Source organism: Apus apus, chromosome 12 (assembly GCF_020740795.1).
Source record: "Apus apus isolate bApuApu2 chromosome 12, bApuApu2.pri.cur, whole genome shotgun sequence".
NCBI classification, from domain to species: Eukaryota; Metazoa; Chordata; class Aves; order Apodiformes; family Apodidae; genus Apus; species Apus apus.
In genome coordinates, this window is record NC_067293.1 from 4,466,352 (window position 1) to 4,484,622 (window position 18,271).

General features: G+C 57.4%; 1 protein-coding gene across 3 annotated transcripts in view; it reads left to right on the plus strand.

Annotated features, from left to right (window-relative positions):
- NLGN3 (neuroligin 3) overlaps positions 1 to 18,155 on the plus strand; it is a 39,184-nt gene extending 21,029 nt beyond the window's left edge. For 2 of the 3 annotated variants that reach the window (XM_051630017.1, XM_051630018.1), the window contains 5 exons: positions 5,764 to 5,823; positions 8,511 to 8,660; positions 10,345 to 10,530; positions 14,979 to 15,768; positions 16,190 to 18,155. In XM_051630017.1, the coding sequence (XP_051485977.1) occupies positions 5,764 to 5,823; positions 8,511 to 8,660; positions 10,345 to 10,530; positions 14,979 to 15,768; positions 16,190 to 17,027 (2,024 nt within the window). In that variant the 3' untranslated portion in view covers positions 17,028 to 18,155. The remainder of the gene's footprint in view (positions 1 to 5,763; positions 5,824 to 8,510; positions 8,661 to 10,344; positions 10,531 to 14,978; positions 15,769 to 16,189) is intronic. The other variant, XM_051630019.1, reaches the window with a different exon arrangement.
- Positions 18,156 to 18,271: the final 116 nt, after the last annotated feature.

Consider the following 18,271-nt stretch of genomic DNA (forward strand, 5'->3'; position numbering starts at 1 on the left):
GTCCAGTTCAGACACATCTCTGCTTTGCCTTGCCTCCATCCCCAGGGCCACGCAGGGCTCATCCTGCTGCAGCTCAGCTCCCCCCCACCTTGCCCCACAGTGATCCCGTATTCCTGGCCAGCCCCAGCGCCGTCTGCCGGGGAATAGAGACAAGCAAGTGGGAGCTGGCTCAGCCTCTTGTCAGGTACGATGCTTCCCCCCGTCCCCGCAGCCCCCTCACAGGCAGGGAGAGCCCAAGCTGCTCTGTGCATCCCCAAGTTGGATGTGCAGTCAGTCAGGCAGCCAAGCTTTTCTGAAAGGCTCAGTGCAGGGAGGGAGTGTCTGGCAGGCAGGGGCTGCTGTCCTGGGCACCTGGTGGCAGCAGGGTCCCCGCATCCCGGCTTCCACCTTCCTGCACCCCTGGGATTGGTGGGGCCAGCGCAGCTGGGCTTGGAAGTTTGGGGAGCGCTTTCCTTCCAGCCATTTCCCCAAGTTCTGTGGTTGGGTTTCTTTGCTTTGCTTTTCCTGTTGCGGTCCTGGCTATTCACACACCATCTCTCCGAGTGCCAAAGGCTGCCCCTGAAAGGGCTGGTGCATTAGGCAGTCTGGGCACGCTGCCTCCGGAGCCGGCAGTGCCAGCAACCGCCAGCCACTTCAAAGCATTTCCTCTCCCAGCCCTCCCACCGGCTGCTGGGGCTGGCGGACCCACACTGCCCCCCAGCCCTACGGCTGGGGCCGGGGAAGCAGGGGCTGGGTGATGGCTGGAGGAGGGGGACAACACCCGGCACGGCAGAACACCGTGGGCACACTCGTCTCCTGGATTTCCCTCCCCACTGGCTCTGCTCCTGGGCGGGGTTTCTTTGCAGCCCATCTGCAGTCACCTCCTGGAGAGCTGCTGGGGGACGTGCCTTCTGCCCCCACCAGGCTCTGCTGACTCACGGACCAGTGGATCCCCAGGACCGGCCATTTGGGCATCCAGGTGTGACATGCCAGGAATTAAAGCACCCAGATGCTGGTGCTGCCCTTCCGCTCTGGCCACAGCTCTGGTGGCCGTTGGCTGGAATTAACTGAGTCACTTGTGATGAGACATGGAGGCTCCCCCATCCCTCATCGTGTATACTGGGTTAGCAATGCTTGGGGTGAGGATAATGTACCAGTAGGGCTGATTTCCTCAGGCTGCATGTCATCTGAACATTGGCTTATTCTGGAATATTCCTGATTATTGTTTCTAGGGCCATGCACAAGCAAGGAATCAGCTCTCTTCTCACAGGTCAGGACCTTGTGCAGTGTTTTGGTGGTTCAAAACACCTCAGCTCCCACCTTAACTGGTGTTTTCATTATTTCTTCTACCCAAAAGCTTGTTGTATTTCATAGCAGCCAGAGGCCTGAGAATTTATAAGAAAAAGGTCCCTATTTACCTGCCTGGTTGCCCACAGTAATTTCTTGAATGGGAATTTCCTATATGCCAGTCTCCTCCATACGTGTTGGTCCCTTCTCTGGGAGTAAGGTAGGACAGTGGTGCTCTGAAAGCAAGCAGCCCTGCACAGTGCCAGGGAAGCTGACAGTGCTGAGGAGCAAGTTTTACTCTGAAAATAGCAGTGCCCACCCAAAGAGCATGCACACACATGGTACAGCACCTGTGTGCAAAATGGAGCTCTGTCCTTTGCTTTGTGCTGCCAACACTTCCAGCCTGCACTTGACTGTGGTGGGTGCTGGGATGCTTTCCCCCTCCTTTCTCCACCAGCCTGGGCAGGCCTTGCTGCAGAACATGAAGAGGTGGATGTCATTTTTGGAGGGAGAAATGTGGCTGTCCTGCCCCTAGCAGCCCTCCCCAGTTTTTACTAGTGACTGCCCTGGTCTCACTGGCTGGGCCTGTCCAGGGTCTGTGATGCTGTTGGAGAACAATCGGCCAGTCCAGCATCTTGCTCTGCTGTGGGAGGGTGGCTGGAGCTCCCAGCAGCTCCTGTACTCAGGATGGGCTTCGGCTGCTCTGCAGGAAAAGCACTGTGGCTTCTCTGCTGCTCTCTGAGAAGTGAACTTGTCTGAGTACTGGCTGAGGCTGCCCTATGGCTGTGTGGCTTCTGCAGTCCTCCTTTGGTGGAAGGCTCCTCAGCAGCCTCCTGTGAAGCCTGCTGCTTTGCAGAGCTGTCTGGTTGCAGACCACTGCCCTGGCACTCTGCTTCATTTGCAAAGGTGAGGGGAGGTGTTTGTGCTGGTGAAGGCAGCAGAGTGTGAGAAGATGCAGTGAGTGTTTTATGGAGTCTGCTGAAGGATGGAGATAACTCCTCTGCATCGCCCAGGGACAGGGAGGGGCAGGGCAGCACCAAGGTACACTGCAGTCCTGGAGCAGGCTGGTGGCTGGAGGGGCCACCTGACACAGGTCCCAGGGAAGCTGCCCCTGCCTGTGGGGTTTTGCAGCAGCAGGTTCCATGGCTGTCATCAGCCCCAGTTCATACCTTGTTGCTCCCAGAGAAGTTGGTGTGGGATGGTGTGGCCACCAGCGGGTGTGCCTCTGGCTGCATGTGGCCATCTGAGGTGGCAGCAGCGCTGCTGCAGGCTCCTGCTCCCAGGATATTGTGGCTTCTGCGTGGGAGTGGGTGCCCAAGGGAGCTTGTACTGAGGAGGGGGTGTTGGCACTGCCCACGGCCACCCTGAGCAGACATTTGGATCTGGGTAGGTCTCAGCTCAGGCTCCTGCTCTTCTCATATCCACACTGTGCTGAGTGCAAAGGCTTCAGGGACTGGGGCTCCTTGCCCTCCTTTATCTCTGCTCTGGTGTCAGTGCTGTTGGCATGCTTTGCTTAATATACGTAATAAATCCAGTGTGGAGGCCCCTGTTTCAGAGAAAGTGATTATTTTTTTTTTTACTGAACTTGAGCTTAAAACTTCCCAGAGCCTTCAGTTAGGAGTGTGCATCCTTCCTATCAGCTTGAGCAATGTCAGTTGGCAGTCAGCTTACAGGGAAGAGGCACAACAGGCATTTACACTCAGTTGGTAGAGGGAGTTTTTGGTGGGTAAGGAGAATAAAAGCCATGAGTCCTTTTGGTTTTTTCAGCTGTGAATCCACCACCTTAAACCCATCCCCATTAAAGTAGGTGCTTGAGGACTCTGTGTGGTGGCCTTTGCCAGCACAGAGGGAGGTCTCTTGGGATGGGTGTCCTTGAGTACAGAGATAACTGATGAAGGGAGGTAATGGAGCAAAGTGCAAGGGATCAGTGAGGGAAGTGAAGCTGTAATTGCTCTCACAAGCTGTGGGTCATCGGTGGGTTGTCGTGGAGGTGAACACGTAGCAAGAGGCAAAAAGCCCTCTTGGTTGCGGCAGCCTGTGTCTGCTGTAACCCCAGCCCCACTGGCACCTTCCTGCCCTCTGGGAAGGCTCGTGCTTTGCATTTGCCATGCACATGTGCTACTGCTCTTCCCCTTCCCCCTGACCCACATTACTGCTCTCCTGCTTTGCTTAGCTTCCTTGCTTTGCTCTCTACCATCCCTTCTGCAGTGCATGAAGCTCAGGTTACCTTAGGCTTGTCCCAGTCATTCCTAAGCTCTGGGGCAGTGATCTGCAGCCAGATCACTCCCTGCTTAACCAGAACTGCTGCTCAGATCACAGGGATGTTGCCCTCTCTTACAGCCTGACAGCTCCCCATAGCTGGTTCCTCCATCCTTGTCTGCATGGGGACCTTGTCGCCTAAAGGACATCAGGCTGGAGGGCTGCAGCCCCACTGGTCCTGGGGATTTATAAGCACCAGGACCCTCAGCAGTGGAAAGGAATCTCCAGCTGCCTGTGATGGGCTTCCCAGCTCTGAAGCACAATGAGGATGAAGGCTCACTACCTGTGGTCTTCATTAGAGAAAAGTCCCTATCCCTGAGTAGTAGCAAGGAGGTTGGCATATAGCACTATATTGCAAGAGTACTTCATCATTTAAGTGCTTTCAATCCATCCCTGCTCCAGGCAGGAACAGCTCTACCTTACCTCTTCCTAGCAGCGTGTCTTCTCTGGTCTTAAACGCCTCCCCAGGCCACTTCTTCCAGTGCTTTCTTGCTCTTTCTGCTAGGAAGGTTTTCTTCTTGTTCAGCTTCAACCTGCTTCATGTAGCAACAGGGAGTTTCTTTTCCACCTCACCACCTTGCAGTGGCCCTTCATGCACTGGGATGCTGCTGTAGCTCCCATCACTCCTGTGCTCCTGGTTTTCATGTGACCCAGTCTCCTGCAAAGTTTTCTTGCCTGCTGTATTTTTCTTCATTTCTGATCATCATTCCTTTGGGCTTTCTCCAGCAGGTCATGGCTGCTTAACGTGTTGTGCAACCCTCTGACCCTGATGGAGCTGCCCTATGGCCATTTCAGACCTCTCACTTCCCCATCACAAATCCTTTTAAATTCAAATCCTGTCCCTCTCCACACTGCCATCTCTGTTACCCACCACACATGTGACCCCCAGGATCCCAATCCCAGACTGGCAGTAAGGATGACTCCCGTATTTCATCTTTGCAGCCAGTTTTGTGCTCACCTCATTGTAGTTTCACTGAGCTGAGGGGCTGCCCCTTTCTCACAGGACCCTTGATGCAGTGGCAATGGGGCCAGCTGGGGGTAGCAGTGGGAACCCTGGATCAGCCAGGTACTGGATGGGACCTTGGAGCCCTGTGCGTCTGCAGGAGGTCACTGGGCAGCATGGGCACAGAGCAGGCAGTCCTGCTGCTGCATGGGATGTCACCATCACCCAGGGAACTTTTCTGATACATTAGGGAGCAGAGGACCACAGGCACTGGTCTGCAGGTCTAAGGGCATAAGGAGAGCACAGAGCTTCTACCTGAAATTTGGGGCTGCAGGGCCCAGAGATGGCATCACTCAGCTTTGAGCCCACAGGGGCACTGCAGCCCCTTGCAGTGATGGGGCCTCAGGTCTGTGCTGTGTCTCCTCCTCACCAGCCCACAGGCCACCTTTGCTGGCTCATGCCAGCTGCGTCCACCTCAGAAAGAGCCGTGCTGGGTGCATCCCATCTGCAGGAGCATCCTGTGGTGCCAGGCTGGGGCTGCTGGGCTGGCCCATGCCCTGGCACTGTGGATTTGCTAAGGGCCGTGCAATGACTGAAAGGTGTTCAGGACATTACAGAAACTGATAAGGGTTCTGCCTTGGTCAGGGTGAGCTGGTTGCTGCCTTTGCAATCCTCAGTGAACTAGTCTTTAAGAAGGGAGTTGCTGCAGGATGCAATGGAGCAGCACAGGGAAGCACTCATTGCAGAGGCAGGAGCCCAGCTGGTGTTCAGTGGCCACCCAGAGCAACCCTTCCCGTGGGCTCTGCTGGTGGCAGGGATGGTTGTCCCTACTGGCAGCAGAGCTGGGAGCAGGGCTCCTGCTTGCACCTGGGCAGTGAGAGAGGGAGCCTTGCCTGGGGCAACGAGCTGAGGGTGCGTGAGCAGGCTGGGGCCAGGCTGAGATGCAGGAGGATCAGTGAGTGCTGTGAGAGGCACCACCAGTGCTGATGCTCTCCCAGACCGGCTCTCCTCTTTCCCACTACCCTGGCACCCCTGGAGGAGGATCTTGGAAGGGGTCCAGGTAAAGCAGCATCCTGGCACAGCTCCCAGGGCAGTCCTGCCTGCACCCTGCGCCGCCCTGACCCTGGGAGAGGTGCAGTATGAGCAGTGCTGTGGGGGGCAGGCCTGGCCCCATCTCTCTGCTGTCATGCTATTTTTGAATTCTCTTTTGTTGTGTTTTTTTTTGTTTTGTTTCGTTTTGGTTTTGTTCCCTTTTGTTTTCCTTTTTGTTCTGTCTCCTCGTGTTTGGTCCCTAGGAGCCAGCGCTAAGAAACAGGGCGAGGACTTAGCGGATAATGACGGGGATGAAGATGAAGGTATTTCTGTGCTTGAGGCTGCCCCTGCATGACATGCAAAGCAACTCTGTTTGCCCGCCATCCGCTGCCATCCTCAGAGAGAGCCCTGTGTGTGTCTGTCTGCCGTGCTGGGCAGCTGTGCAGGGCAGCTGGGGGGCAGGCTGGTCGGCTGTGCAGGGCACCCAGGCCCTTCCCTTCCTCAGGATGGGGTGGGAAAGTTCGTGGGTTTGGTTTGGGTTTGGTTTTTTTGGCTTTAGGATAAGTTGGCTCCTGCTCCACTCGAGCGAGGGCAGGGAGGAAGCGTGGCAGCTTGGGAGGAGAGGAGCCCTCAGGCAGATGGGCCCATTTCACCCCGAGCCCGGTCACATCCCACCTCCAGCCTCATACCTCTGGAGTCAGTGACATGCAGTGGGGAGGCAGTGACCCTTGCCCAGCCCCACAGTGGGCACCACCACAGGGTGGCCATGCCAGCAGCTTGGCACCTTGGGCTACCTGCAAAGTACCTGGCTGTGCCCAGGAGACCCGTGGTCAGCTCAGACATGGTTTCTGTTGACCTCTCTCTCCTTCTCCACCCCAGCCAGGTCTTGCAAGCAGAGCAACAGCACCAGCCAAGGCAGAGCGATGTGATGCTAGATGTATGTCAGGGCTAAGCTAGCTGCAGAATAAGCTATTTTTAGTAAAACGGGGTTGTTCATCTGCAGAGTATGGAGTCAGTGTGTTTGGCTTCAGGGATGTGAAGAAGAGGCAGGAGGAAGGGTCAGCCAGGGTACAGCCCCAACACGCTGAGGACAGTAAAGCCTTGTGGTGTGCAGGAGTCCCAGGGAAGCTCGAGCACAGCCTGACAGATGGCGTTTAGGATCTGGGAAACTGATGAAAAGCTTTTTCCTTGGCAGTTCCAAACCCCCATTGTTTTCTCCCACTAACCTGTGCCCCAGGATCTCTTGTACCAGGGCATAAACTGGCATTCAGCCTAAGTGACTTGACTGTGGACTGTGCTAAATCCCCACATACTGAGATGTGCTGCAGCAATTAGGAGCCATTTATTCCCTGGCATATCCCTGCACTTTGGTGCCATTCTGCTGTGAGGATGTCCCTTTGTGTGTCAGTGGAAATGTGTGGCAGGGAGGAGAAAATATGGGCAAAGTCATCAATGTGTCTGCCCTTCACGTTTCAAGCAGGTGACCTTGGGAAGAGTTGTCCTGCTGTAGCTCCGCCACACGGGCAATGTCTGTCCTGGAGGAGCCACAAGCACTTTTTGTTTCCCAGGTCTGTGCATTTGCCTGGCTGCATCTTGGTGACAGGAAAAGACCCAGCACAGGTTTCGTCATGTCCTCATTCTCCTGGAGGGAAGAGGTTTTCTTTATGGAAGGGAGACCACCCTTTATCTGTGCTGTGGGCCACAGCTGGAGGTGGGGATGGTCAGAGGTACCCATCAGCCTGCACTGCAGCCCCCTGCGATGGGCAAGTTGTGGGTAGGAGTGGACATGGGCAGGGGTTAGGTGGGTGCAAGGGAGCATGCCCACCTCAGCTGGGCATCCCCCTCTGAGTTGGTGTGGCTGTGTCCAGGGAGTTTCAGCCTCACAGGGACCACATCAGGATGGTGCCAGGGTGATGTGGTGCACCAGTGAGGGAGGCAGGCAGGGAGCAGCAGCATCTGGGCAGGGCAGCTGAGGCAGAGCATCCCCAGCAGGCCGTGCCAGCCTGCCTGAGGCACAGGGAGTGCAAGGTCCACTGGTGCTGGCTTGCCAGCCCACAAGAGGGCTACCACAGGTATGTGGGACCCGGCATCATCTCCACAATGGGTGCAACTGTCTCCTCCATATAACATGGGTGAGATGCACCAGGACCTGAGCACAAGTGTTCTTCCCTTTTGCCTGTACTTGGCTCCATGAGGGATCCCAGGCCAGTGGGGCAGAAGGGGCAAGAAGTTCCCCAGACAGGGCCAGTCGAGAGAGGAGGTGTGGCTGCTCCCTGAGCCTAGGCTCCCAGTCCTACCTCCCCAATCCTTGGCGTTCCATTCCCCATCCTCACTCCATGCCTCATGCCCTGTCCCCAGTCAGACGCCGTGCTCACCTCCCTGACACACACACGTGCACACACTGTCTGCCTCATCACCATGTCTGTGTCTGGGCACTGGGGTGCCATGGGTTCACATCTAGGCAACTGGCAGGTTTCTGCCTTCTCAGGGGAACGCAAAGGAGGGGTGGGAGAGTCAGACGTTGGAGCACCCACCAATGCCCCCTGCCTTCCAGGTCCTGCACACCCCATCCCTGCCTCCCTGCACTGCCAGCTTCCAGGACTCCCGGGGCTGAGGGCTTGGGTCCAGCCAAAGACAGGACATGAGACTGAACTCTGCAACTCCCACCCGCGACAGAGGTGCCGCTGGTCTGGCTCCCGCATGTGGCCAGAGCCCAGAAGAGCAGCCAGGTCCAGCCAGCATCTCTTCTCGACGTGCTGAGGCCCCCGAGGGGACAGCAGTGTGGGGACAGCGCAGCAGCTGCCGCCACCCAGAGAGGGGCTGGCGGGGTTGGTTCAGTGGTGGTCGACTTCGGAGGTCCGTGCTGTGACGTCCCAGGAGAGCTCTGGGTTTGGCTCCTAAGCCCTCTACCCGGTCCTGGCAGCTGGCATTGCCCTTGTCTTTGGTAGCCCGTCAGGCAGGGTGCTGCAGCCACTGGCCGGGGTCTGTGTTTAACTGCCTCTCATTCCAGACATTCGGGACAGCGGAGCCAAGCCGGTGATGGTGTACATCCATGGTGGCTCCTACATGGAGGGCACAGGGAACATGATAGACGGCAGTGTCCTGGCCAGCTACGGGAACGTGATTGTCATCACCCTGAACTACCGCGTCGGAGTGCTGGGTACGGGCCGGGCAGCCTGGGCTGGGCAGCGGGATGAGCCCCCCATGGCCCACTGGGACTGGGCCAGCAGGGAAGGGGGTGGTGGGTGGGAGGGGTGGGTGGGAGCTGCCTGCTGGGAGGGGTGGGTGGGAGCTGCCCTGCTGGAGCTGGCCTTGGCTGCCAAGCGGGGTGATACGTGGCAGAGCCCCCAGCGGGCGGTCTCAGTGTGGGCTGGCTCCTGGCACCGGCCCCCCCCCCGGGCTCATTTACACAACCTGGCTCAGCTGAAAGCAAATATTGGTCTGCGGTTAAATAAATAATAAATGTGTTTACCCAGCGTGTCCTTCTCAGAAGGCTGTGAGCGCTGAGCTGCCAGCAGGTACTGCCTGCCTGCCCCTGGGGACCCGGCCGCTGTCCCTCCCTGAGCCTGGGCTTCCTCCAAGCTGGATGAGCTGCCATGGCCCCTCAGCTGCCCACTGCAGCCTGGCTGTCTGCAGAGGGGGTCACTGAGGGGTTTCGGGTGCCATATAGAGGAGGCAGCCCCATTTTCATCAGCGTGGGTGACTTAGAGAGGCAAAATGAGGACACAGGGTCAAAAGACAGTGCAGCCCCCCTGCCTACTGCAGCAGAAACCCCTGCTGGTTGGTACCCAGATTTGCCTGGAGCATCATTGCTGCCTCCTCTAGCAGCAGGGAGAAAAAGGAGTCTGGAGGTTTGGGAAGAGCTCTTCCCAGCCAAGCTGCTGGCAGGGATGGCTCCTTTCCTAGCCATCCAGCTTGGCACAGTGCTCTTCCCAGGCAGCACATCTCTCTGACAGCCTCCAGACCCCATAGTCTCTTATGGGAGATGGCAGTTACCTGGTAAAAAATAGGTTTTTCAGTAAAAACAAGCCTGTTCAAGACCTTTCAGTATGAAAAGCCAGGCCCTTAATTTGGATAGGTGCAAATTTGAGAGCCATAAGTAACAATGTGTAATAAGATTTAAAAGGTGCCATCATCACCTCCAAGTGCAGCAGCACACCCAGCCAGAGCACCTCCATTGCCAGAGCACCACTGGTGCAGCTCCCTACCTGCCAGGGTTACCCACCTGGATGTTACCTAAGGACCATGGTTTTGGCTTCCTGCACTGAGTCAAAGCAAATCAAACATTGATAGCTTATCTTGGGTGTTCCCTTTGCTATTGAAACAATTTCTCAGCATCTTCCTCATTAAGAACCTTTGTATTTTAAGCTGCAGTCAGTTCCTCTCTCCAGCCCACCCCCTACACTTATAGAGCCTCCTCCAGGCTACACTAGTCCATGCAAAGCTTTGGCTGTGCACACACTCAGCCTGCCTGCAGCTACCAGTGCTTTCTTGACTTTAGCTGGAGTGTGAATGAGATGTCTTGACTTGTTATTAGCACAAGTGATAGTCCAGGTAGGACAGGTCTTCATGCTCATCACTGTTTGCAGTTGGCTGGAGAGACTCCCTGGGGCTTGCAGCTGCACTTGCAGCCTTTTGCCCCTCTGTGTGCTGTGCTGAGGGTGGCTGGAACTCGATGGTGTCCCTGCTCCAGCTTAGAGCTCACAAGACTCTCTTGGTAGTGGGGTCTCATTTTATGGTGGGACAGGGTGCCACAGAATCTCCCTTAGGTCTGGGAAAGGAGAGTGGGAGGTCAGGACACTTCCTGCTTCCTCATCCCTCACTAATCTCCCTTTGGCTCACAGGGTTCCTGAGCACGGGGGATCAGGCTGCCAAGGGCAATTACGGGCTGCTGGACCAGATCCAGGCGCTGCGCTGGGTCAGTGAGAACATCGCCTTCTTCGGGGGGGATCCCCTGCGGATCACCGTCTTCGGCTCCGGCATCGGCGCCTCCTGCGTCAGCCTGCTCACCCTCTCCCACCACTCTGAAGGTAGGTGCCAGCTGTGCCCGAGGGAGCTGCAGCTGGGACTGTCAGCTCTGCTGATGTTCACCCGGGGAAGGGAGCCCACCCGGGTGCTGCTGCCCACCCTAGCGAAGTGAGGGTTGGAGAGCCTAGCCCAGGGCTGGGAAGCAAAGCCTTCTCCTCCTGGGCACATGGGAGCCAGGGATGGAGCTCCTGGTGCTCCCGGTGCAGGAGGCTGCAGCCTGGGGTCAGCACCTGGGGGTGTGGGGGCCCCTCCTGTGTCACCCTGCCCAGGCACCTGGGCTCATCCAGGAGCAGGTGTAGACAGGGTGTTAAGGCATTGTGCTGGGCACCTGGAGCGCACATCTCAGTCCTGGGAAAGGTGTTCATACTGGAACAGAGGCAAAGCCAGACCTGAGTCTGGGGAGAGATGGAGGGCTCCATCTTGTGAGACTGGGAGGATGGGAAGTGCTGCAATTAGCAAAACACAGATAGAAGTTATATGATTGATATATTTAAATACAGAGTGTTTACTGTAGATAAAGACAGGAATTATTTGCACTTAAAGATTGTGTTGGCATAAGAGCAAATACATATAAAACACCTGGGGAGACATTTACATTGAGCAGTAGGGAAAAATAAAACTAACCATGGATGTAGAGGTGTTCTTGATAAACTTCCTGAAGGAAATCACAGGAGCAAAGTCTGAACTGGTTGTTGTCCCCAGGGGACCAGGCCGCCAGGGACTTGATTGTAGGGGTTTTTTTATGAGGGTGCAGCCCTCTTCCAGTGCTGTGTCCCCAAGTGTGGTGCAGGAGAGAAGGAGATGTGTATGGGCAGTGGACACAAGCATGAGTCTGCACCTCAGACGCACACAAAAGTGCACTTGGGCACTCCCACGTTGAGGTTATGGTAGTCCTTGGTGTTTCATGACTGCCCCACAGCCTGGTGGCTTTGCTGCCACCATTGCAGGTGCCCTACCATGTTTGAGGCATGGGGAGAAACAAAAAAGCAGGTAAAGCTGAATTGATCCAGCCGTGGCAGCATGGATGGAGCTGCTGTTGCCTGCTCAGGACACATCCGTTCTGGATAATCTGCTTCCCCTGCCACCCTAGAGCACTCAAGACTTTTGTGCTCAGCCTGTGCTCCTGTGTGAGTGGCCTGGTGCCTGAAGTCAGCCCCTTTGTGAACAGCATGCTCCTGAGTTCTCTGTACTCCTCAGGTGACTTGGAAAAATATCAGTGGGTATTAGACTACAATAAGCTCAAGAACATGTGAGTTATACCTACAGAGCTGCTGCCAATGTTGCAGTGCCAGAGCAGGGCAGGACCAGGGCTGCCCTCACTGCTTTTAGGTCTCCTGGGGTAGGATTCCCAGCTACTGAGAGCCACACAAGGCAGGCAGCAGCTCTCTAGCTTGCAGGAGGAGATGCTTTTGACAGAGGATGCTTGGCTTGTGTTAGATGGTAAACTGAGCAGAGTGTAGGAAAGGAGCAGGGGCAGATCTTTGCAGACTGATTTCTGAGTAGCAGGCAGGGCAGGGGATGCTCTACTTCTATGGGGGCCCTTGTGGGGCCATCCTGTCCCTGTGTGGATACCTGGGGCTCTGTGTGCCCTCCTGTCCTTGCACAGGCACCCTGGGCAGCAGGAGCGCAGGGACTGGGAGTCTTTTACAGGCTGAAAGGTCTTGCAGAAAGAAAAAGGATTTTCACTGTCCATACTGAGTGTGAGAGGCTGGGGAGGGGATGCTGGGTGTAATGAATTCGTGATGCTTCTTAGGGTGCTTCTCTCCATGATCGGAGTGCTTGGGATGCAAGTGGGGATCATGAAGAGGTGGTCTTAGTCTCCTCTCTGGGATTAGGTGGTTTTGGCAGGTCAGCCCCAAGGCTGCAGACTGGTTTTCGTGGCCAGATGGTGACATCTCTTTGGAAGCAAGACCCCATCCAGCCCCAATGTCTGTGGTATGGTGCCCCCAGCACCCTCTCTGCTGTGGCAGGGGAGCTGCTGCCAGCTGGAAATGCCATGAGGTGGGAGGGGAGTGTTTGGTGCTGCAGGCAGTGTTGCATCACAGCAAGTGGCCATAAAACTACCTCAAAAAAACCTCTGTGCTGGAGCACAAATCTTCTCAGGACCAGGGCTCTGGAGCACAGCAGGGGAGCTGCGCTGAGATGCAGCCTGCAGACCAGGTGGATTTGTTTTTATTACATCAAAATAAAACTCGTAGTGATCAAGAGCTATTGATGAAGCTGCTAATTTGTGCCTGCTCTGCCAGGCACTGCGAGAGGCAGACACTGGAGCGTGGTGCAGTGCATGCTGTGTCTGGCTGCTGGGAAGAGCTGCAGCTCCCCTGCCAGCCTCAGCCCTTGTACGTGAGTGGATTCCTCACCCAGGACCAAAGTGCTGCTTCTCCCCCTAGCACACCATGCCAGGGCAGGAGCAGTCAGTGCCAGCAAACAACTTGTCCTTCCTTCACTCCATCTCCATGGAGGGTGCTGCCCTTTGCTGCCAGCTCCAGGGATGCTCAGACCTCAGCTGGACAAGGCACCCAGCATCCTGCTTTGGGCAGGGCTTGGCCCAGACAACCCCAGAAGTGTTTCTACTCTCAGCCACTGTGCAAAGTGAAGGGGAAATCAGGAGCTGGTGCCAGCCTGCAGCACCAGGCACCCTCTGGCAGAGCTCTGGTCCCACTGCTTGGCTCCACAGCCAGCTCTGCAGGATGCAGGGTGCAGTAAGACTCTCACCTTGGACCCTCACCTGGAGGAGACTGGGCAGGGAAGGAAAAGCTGCATCTTCTTGCTTGGATGCCAGCAGGCTAGAGGGCTCCAGGGTGAGCTGCGTGGAGGTGATGCCTCCCTGGGGTGCTTGTCAAGGTTCAGCTGGGTGCTAGCATGGAGGGGGAGGATGTGGAAGGCCTGGACTCTTGCAAACTCCTTGATCCTCCTGAGTAAGGACATGGACATGCAGAAATACAGCAAAAGGGTTCCATCAGGGACTTGACCAGCTGTTGATGGCACCAGGTGCCTTTGCTTCCCCAAGGCAGGGGTGGGCAGGGGCAGAGCCCATCCCAGTGGGTCTGTCTGAGAAATGGTGCTGCTGGTGGGGGAGCAATGGCTGCTGCTGGGACAGCATCTCCTGGGATCCAGGGAACTTGCATCCTGTCTCTTTGGAGCAAACAAACCCATGGCCAATCTCCAGCCTGTAGGCTGGGTGTGTCTTTCTAGGGCTCCAGGAGGTGACAAACAGAGCTTGTGACTTCTCTTTGTCCCAGTGCATGGGACTGTATGTGAGGTATTTGGCAGAGCGAGGACTGTGCGTGCAGACGAGAGCCATGGACATGGTGGCCAGGAGCCTCTGAACGCTCCTACTGTGGGAAGGTGCATGTTCCCCTGCAGCACAGCAGGGCCTTGGCTGCACGGGGGGGGACCCACAGGCTCTCTGTGGTGCAGGGTGCTGGGGGCAGCCCCGTGCCCACCACGCTGCTGCACCAGCACCATCCAGGAACTGCCTGAAACAGTCCCTCCTGGCGAGCTATTTCTGGGGTCCTGTGAGGGTTGCAGGCTGCAGTCGGGGTGCAGGAGTGGGCTGGCCAGAAAGCAGGGACCCCAGGGTGCACCCAGAGCCTGGCTGCCTTTCACCGCCCCGGAGGCTCTGCTTCCTCGAAGCCCTTTGTATTGTGAGCACAAGCGCCATTGACATGGGGCTGGAGCCCAGCCACGCATTCCTCCGCCTGGGCCAGGGCCTTTGTGGCCCCGTTTTCCAGGGCGAAAGTCCACTCCCTCTGTGTTCCTGGTGGCAGAAAGGCCCTCTTTGTGCATCTGGCAGTGTGCTCCTTTGGGCCGGATTGGCACCGAGCAGCCCCAGCTGGGCAGGAAGCGGCAGGGAGGGGGACAAGGGGGACCCTGACAAAGCAGTGGGGTGGGACATGCAGGGTTAAGTGTCCCTGAGCAGGCATTAACCCTCCCGCTGCTGCCACCCTGCAGCCTGACTGCTCAGCAAAGCTAGTGCCACCCCTGGTCTGGAGGATGGTGCTGAGCCCAGGGCAGCATGTTCCCCTTGGCAGCTTAAGCAACAGGTCCTTGGGCTGGCTGGGACAATGTGGACTGCTCTGCAAGGCCAGGATATGATAGAACCATGGTCCCTCTCCTCCCTGCACTGGGACAGAGGGATACTGGGCCATCCCCTGCAAAGGAATCTTTAGAGAGCACAGCAGCCCTTGGTTGCTGCCTGGAGCACCCATTGCTTGCCCAGCTGTCACCCTGTCACCCTTGTGGTGGGCCTGAGCTGAGCACCCTCTGTAAGCCTGGCTCAGTAGGCAGCACAGCCCAGGTCACTCCAGGCATGGGCTGGAGCACTGAGTCTTTGTAGGGGTTCAGGGGTACCAATGCATCCTCCACGCTGCATCCACACTGCAATGCTGGGTGTTGGAACGGTGCTCACCCTGCTGCAAGCTTCTTCTGCTCCTTGCCTGTCTTGCAGGTCTCTTCCAGAGAGCCATCATACAGAGTGGCTCTGCACTTTCCAGCTGGGCAGTGAACTACCAGCCCGTGAAGTACACCAGCATGCTGGCTGACAAGGTGGGCTGTAACGTGCTGGACACAGTGGACATGGTGGACTGCCTGCGGCAGAAGAGTGCCAAGGAGCTGGTGGAGCAAGACATCCAGCCAGCTCGCTACCACGTGGCCTTTGGGCCAGTCATTGACGGCGATGTGATCCCAGATGACCCGGAGATCTTGATGGAGCAGGGCGAGTTCCTCAACTACGATATCATGCTGGGGGTCAACCAGGGTGAGGGGCTGAAGTTTGTGGAGGGCGTGGTGGACCCCGAGGACGGCGTCTCGGGTAGTGACTTTGACTACTCAGTCTCCAACTTTGTAGACAACCTGTACGGCTACCCTGAAGGCAAGGACACTTTGAGGGAGACCATCAAGTTCATGTACACGGACTGGGCTGACAGAGACAACCCTGAGACACGTCGCAAGACTCTGGTGGCCCTCTTCACTGACCACCAGTGGGTAGAGCCGTCGGTGGTGACGGCTGACCTGCACGCCCGCTACGGCTCCCCCACCTACTTCTACGCCTTCTACCACCACTGCCAGAGCCTGATGAAGCCTGCATGGTCCGACGCAGCCCATGGGGACGAGGTGCCTTATGTGTTCGGGATCCCCATGATTGGCCCCACAGACCTCTTTCCCTGCAACTTCTCCAAGAACGATGTCATGCTCAGTGCCGTGGTGATGACCTACTGGACCAACTTTGCCAAGACAGGGTGAGTGGGGATGGGTGCTGTGCCTGGGGGGTCTTCACTCAATGCAGCTGCACCCCTTGGGACCCTGCTGTGGTAGGGGGGTGTCATGCCTGCTGTGGGACACTGAGCCCCCATGTCGCCCAGAGGTGCTGCACCATCACTGGGGTCAGGGAACCAACACACAGTGAGAAGCTGAGAGCACAGCCAGCCTCTGGGACTGGACTCAGCCAAGTGCAGGGGTGGGGAGGTTGGTTGGCTGTGATTATCATGGGTGAGACTTGACCCAAGGTTTGGGTGTTGCCCAGCCATGAAAGACCTTTTGCCAGCACACCCTGTGCCATGACTGGCAAAGGTTCCCCAGCCTCCATCTCTGTGTCTGGCCCTCCTGACTCACGTCTCCAGCTTTTCCTGGTGCTAGCTCAGTTTTGCCTGTGTTTCGCAGGGACCCCAACAAGCCCGTCCCCCAGGACACCAAGTTCATCCACACCAAGGCCAACCGATTTGAGGAGGTGGCCTGGTCCAAGTACAACCCCCGCGATCAGCTGTATCTGCACATTGGACTGAAGCCACGGGTACGTGACCACTACCGGGCCACCAAGGTGGCTTTCTGGAAGCATCTGGTCCCCCACCTGTACAACCTGCATGATATGTTCCACTACACCTCCACCACCACCAAAGTGCCACCGCCCGACACCACGCAGAACTCCCACATCACTCGCCGGCCCAATGGCAAGATCTGGACCACCAAGCGCCCTGCCATCTCACCCTCCTACAACAGCGAAAATGGGAAGGAGAAGTGGAGCCCGGAGCAGGAGGCAGGCACCCTGCTCGAGAGCCCCCGTGACTACTCCACTGAGCTCAGCGTCACCATCGCCGTGGGAGCCTCCCTCCTCTTCCTCAACGTGCTGGCCTTCGCCGCCCTCTACTACCGCAAGGACAAGCGCAGGCAGGACACACACCAGCAGCCCAGCCCCCAGCGTGGCACCTCCAATGACATCGCCCATGCGCCCGACGAGGAGATACCTTCCTTGCAGGTGAGCCAGGGGCACCACGAGTGCGAGGCCCTGCCGCCCCATGACACCCTGCGCCTGGCTGCTCTGCCCGACTACACCCTCACCTTGCGCCGCTCTCCGGACGACATCCCGCTCATGACACCCAACACCATCACCATGATCCCCAACTCGCTGGTGGGGCTGCAGACCCTGCACCCCTACAACACCTTCACCGCCGGCTTCAACAGCACGGGGCTCCCGCACTCACACTCCACCACCAGGGTATAGCTGCCCGCCGCCGGCGCACACACACGCACGCACACGCACACGCACGCAGCAGACACTGGCAGAGGGACCGGCGAGGCCAGCGGAGCCCCCAGACAGAGGGGCAGTGCCCACAGATGCTGTGGCACCGAGCCTGGAGACCTGCAGGGTCCCGGCACAGCCGGATGTCCCGCTGTCCCCCCCAGGCGCTTTTTTTTGTTCCTATCTAACTTTTGAGAAGTGCTTTGACTCTCCTGGCTGGAGGGCCCCGAGGGTCACCCTGAGGTGTCGGCGGGGTGCAAGGGGGAACATGGTGTAGCCCCCTGTGCCCATGCACTGGCACAGGTGGGCAGGGGGGGACCCCGCTGGCAGTGGCCATGGGGCTCCCTGCACTGGGGCTGTGCCTCCCCATGGGGCAATCACATCCCCAGTGCTCCACCCTATGAGCACCCTGGAACTGACAAGGAGCAGGGCCGGGTATCCCTCTCAGCTGATGCCTCCAGGCATCCCCAGGCATCCTGAGTGCCCTGGAAAAGGCTCCTTCTCTGTGTTGAGGTGTGGCCCTGGGCCATGGTGCTATAGGCAGAAGGAGCAGGCAGGGTCTAAAGACCCAGCCTCGTGCTGGGTGCGGGAACTGGGGCTGGTGGTGGGCCCCGGGGACCCTGGAGTCCCTGGGAGCGGGACCTCAGGCTGGAGACTTGGCACCTCTGCCCCTTCTTCTTGCTGCAGAGAATCTCTTTTGTGTCAGTCGTTTCTCTTTGCAGAGACGTTTTTTAAGCAGATCTTTAGTTCTTTACACACTAACGGAGTCGCCGCGTTTTGTCCTTTGTAAAGATTTTAAAACCAAGTGTTCTTGATATAAAATAAAAAGCCAGTTAGAAGCCAGCGTGTGCGCGCGGTGCCGCCCCCCCCACACCCCACACCCCCCCACGTGGGCAGGCGAAAGGCAGGGCACTGCCTCCTGCTCTGCGGGGGCACACTCTTTTGTATTTTTTATATTCTCCCTCCTCTGTTGCCCATGCCCACCTATTTCAGCCAAATAGCCTAACCGACGGCCGCCTGCAAGCACCCCCACCCACCCAGCCCACCGCTGCCACTAGTGCCACCCACACACCGCCCTGCATGGGCGTCACCCTCTGTGAGCTCCACCTGCCCAACCCATCCATCCAAAGGCAGACCCCCACACACACCCCTCGGCACCACGTCCCAGTGCTCCTCACCCTGCTCTGCTCCCCCAGAAGTTCCCCAGGTCCCTTCACCACTGCCCC